General features: G+C 33.7%; 1 protein-coding gene across 1 annotated transcript; it reads left to right on the forward strand.

The window, feature by feature from the left end:
- Positions 1 to 1,606: 1,606 nt before the first annotated feature.
- LOC117249987 (olfactory receptor 6K3-like) lies at positions 1,607 to 2,533 on the forward strand. Its single transcript, XM_033615924.2, has one exon. It carries the CDS (start codon positions 1,607 to 1,609, stop codon positions 2,531 to 2,533), a length of 927 nt encoding a protein of 308 aa, XP_033471815.2.
- The last annotated feature ends 210 nt before the right edge of the window (positions 2,534 to 2,743 follow it).

Here is a 2,743-nt window from a genome sequence, read left to right on the forward strand (position 1 = left end):
TCGGGTCCCTGCTGAGTCACGCTTGTTGGGCCATAACCTGTGATCTCCTTGCCCCTCCCGGCCTTCCCCCTCCCCCCTCCTCCAATTCTCCGCCCTGGACTGTTTTCATGTGGTACATCACCTTTTTTTTTTTTTTTTTTTTTTTTAATGCACATCACACTAGTTTAGGAAGAGGAAAGGGGACACAATCAAATCAGATTACAGTTCATGACAACCCCTCTCCTCATTTTTAATGCACCACATTAGAAAGCACACACACTTCTTAAAATACTATCTCATATATAAAAAAATAAATAAATAAATAAATTGAAAAAAAAAATAATTAAAAAAATAAATAAATAAATAAAATAAAATAATAATAAAGACTATATATACATCTAGACATAGGGTTAGGTATTGTGCCACATACAGTCCAGGGCACGCGGGAGTGGAGAGGGGAGTCCGGGGGTGTTGGGGGCTGCAGGCTGGTCCCGTGCGGGTGGGCAGGGACCTGAGGCACCCCATAAATTTAAAGACCTCCCCTCCTTCTCCACCCTCCCTCGATATTATTATTGATATTATTCTTACTATTATTATTACAAAAATTATAAGTTTGCATTGTCGTATTTCTGTTTTGCTTTTTTGCTTCTACTTTCTTTTCATTTTCTTATTTATTTATTTATTTAATTATTTTATTTATTTATATTTTTTTGTTTGTTTGTTTGTTTGCTCCCTTCTGTTTACTCATTTCTACTATTATTATTATTCCGTTTGCCTGTCTGACAATTATAGTATTTATTATTATTATTATTAATATTATTATATATATTATATATATATATATAATACCTTTTTTCTTACTCTCAAATCACACACACACACACACACACACACACACACACACACACACACACGCACACACAAAACCACAAATGTTGTTGTTGTTGTTTGTTGTTCACACCTGGTTTGTCTGTCCTGTAATGTCACTGTAATGTCATATTGCACAATAAAATAAAAACAAAACCAAAAAAAAACAAAAAACTAAGCAATCAATGAAATCTTGCAGACATTTTTTTCAAAGCAGCAAAATGTATCCAGTGGACTGAAAAAGCAATCGATAATGTTTTGAAAATATTAAAAGTATTGCCTTGAAAATATTTGAATATAATAAAAAAACAATACTTGGCACTGTGTGACGATACAATATAACCACACAAAAATATTGGGATACAAAGCTGTACTGATTTATTACTGCCTGTATTTTGAGTATGAAAAACTGTAATGGGGCTCAAAAACAAGGTCAAACTATGCTGTAGCTTCAGGCCTCCAGAGTTTCATGAAGTTTTTTAGTATCTACTTTGGTGGAAAATTTAATGAGATCCTTGGAGGATGAAGCAATTTAATAAAAACTTTCCACAGACTCAAACAGTTCACTTCTGAATTTTGTAGATGAACACACACCAGGTGCATGACAAGGTCAGCTATCTGTGAATTGGTAAGACACTCAGTATTGTTCTGAGTGGGTTAGTATTTTCATGTAAGTGAAAGTTTAAAAAATGTAATTCATGTTTGCTTGTTATAAAATCTGCCTGTTTTATTACTCAGCATTTAGTTTTAGATAACATTAATGGAGGATGAGTTAAATGTAACATATATAACTCTTGACGGACATGTGGATTTACAGAAATACAGATATCTTTATTTTCTGATTATGTTCACAGTATATATGCTGATATTATGCTGTAATTCTTCTATTGTGTATCTCATATGGACAAAAAAAACCCTGCATGAGCCTATGTATGTTTTCATTGCAGCTTTGTTACTGAACTCTGTCATTTTCACCACTGTTGTCTATCCAAAGCTTTTGATTGACCTTTTATCTGAAAAACAGATCATATCTTATTCAGCCTGCCTCCTTCAGTTTCATGCATTTTACTCTCTAAGCGGTTCAGAGTTCTTACTGTTGTCAGGCATGGCCTATGACAGGTATGTCTCTATATGTAAACCTCTGCAATATCCAACTATCATGACAAAAACCGCAGTGAGTATTATCCTGTTTTTTGCTTGGCTTATAACTGCCAGTCATATCGCAGTCCCAACAATACTGAGTGCTCAAGCAAAACTGTGTCACTTTACTTTACCAGGAATATTTTGTAACAATGCAATTTACAGACTTCAGTGTACACAGTCAAAAGTCATTTCTATATATGGTGTCATTGCTTTGATCGATCTTGCAATTCTGCCTTTTCTTTTCATAGTTTTTACATACACAAAGATATTTGTTATAGCCTATCGAAGTTGTAAAGAAGTCAGAAAAAAAGCCGCAGATACCTGTTTACCTCATCTGCTGGTTTTAATCAGTTTCTCCTGTTTGATTGTGTATGACATCAGTATAGCTCGACTGGAATCTAATTTTCCAAAAACTGCACGCTTCATAATGATGTTACAAATAGTTTTGTATCATCCTTTGTTTAATCCGCTCATATATGGGCTCAAAATGAAGGAAATTTCTAAACATCTCAAAAGGTTGTTCTGTCCAGCCAAAAAGTTTTGATGTATTATCACTGATTATTGATGTACAGTCATTTCTTCTGAAATAATGATGCAGAGATGTGAGTTTTTGAAAGGTATTTCTATATACACACTTATTTCCATCACAAACAGTAAAGAGTCCCTTTTATGAAAATGGCAAAGAATGACCTCAGCTTGAACAATGTAACTCCAAATTTCTGTGGTTAATTTAAAAAAAAATAAATTCTACATT

Source organism: Epinephelus lanceolatus, chromosome 14 (assembly GCF_041903045.1).
Source record: "Epinephelus lanceolatus isolate andai-2023 chromosome 14, ASM4190304v1, whole genome shotgun sequence".
Classification (NCBI taxonomy): Eukaryota; Metazoa; Chordata; class Actinopteri; order Perciformes; family Serranidae; genus Epinephelus; species Epinephelus lanceolatus.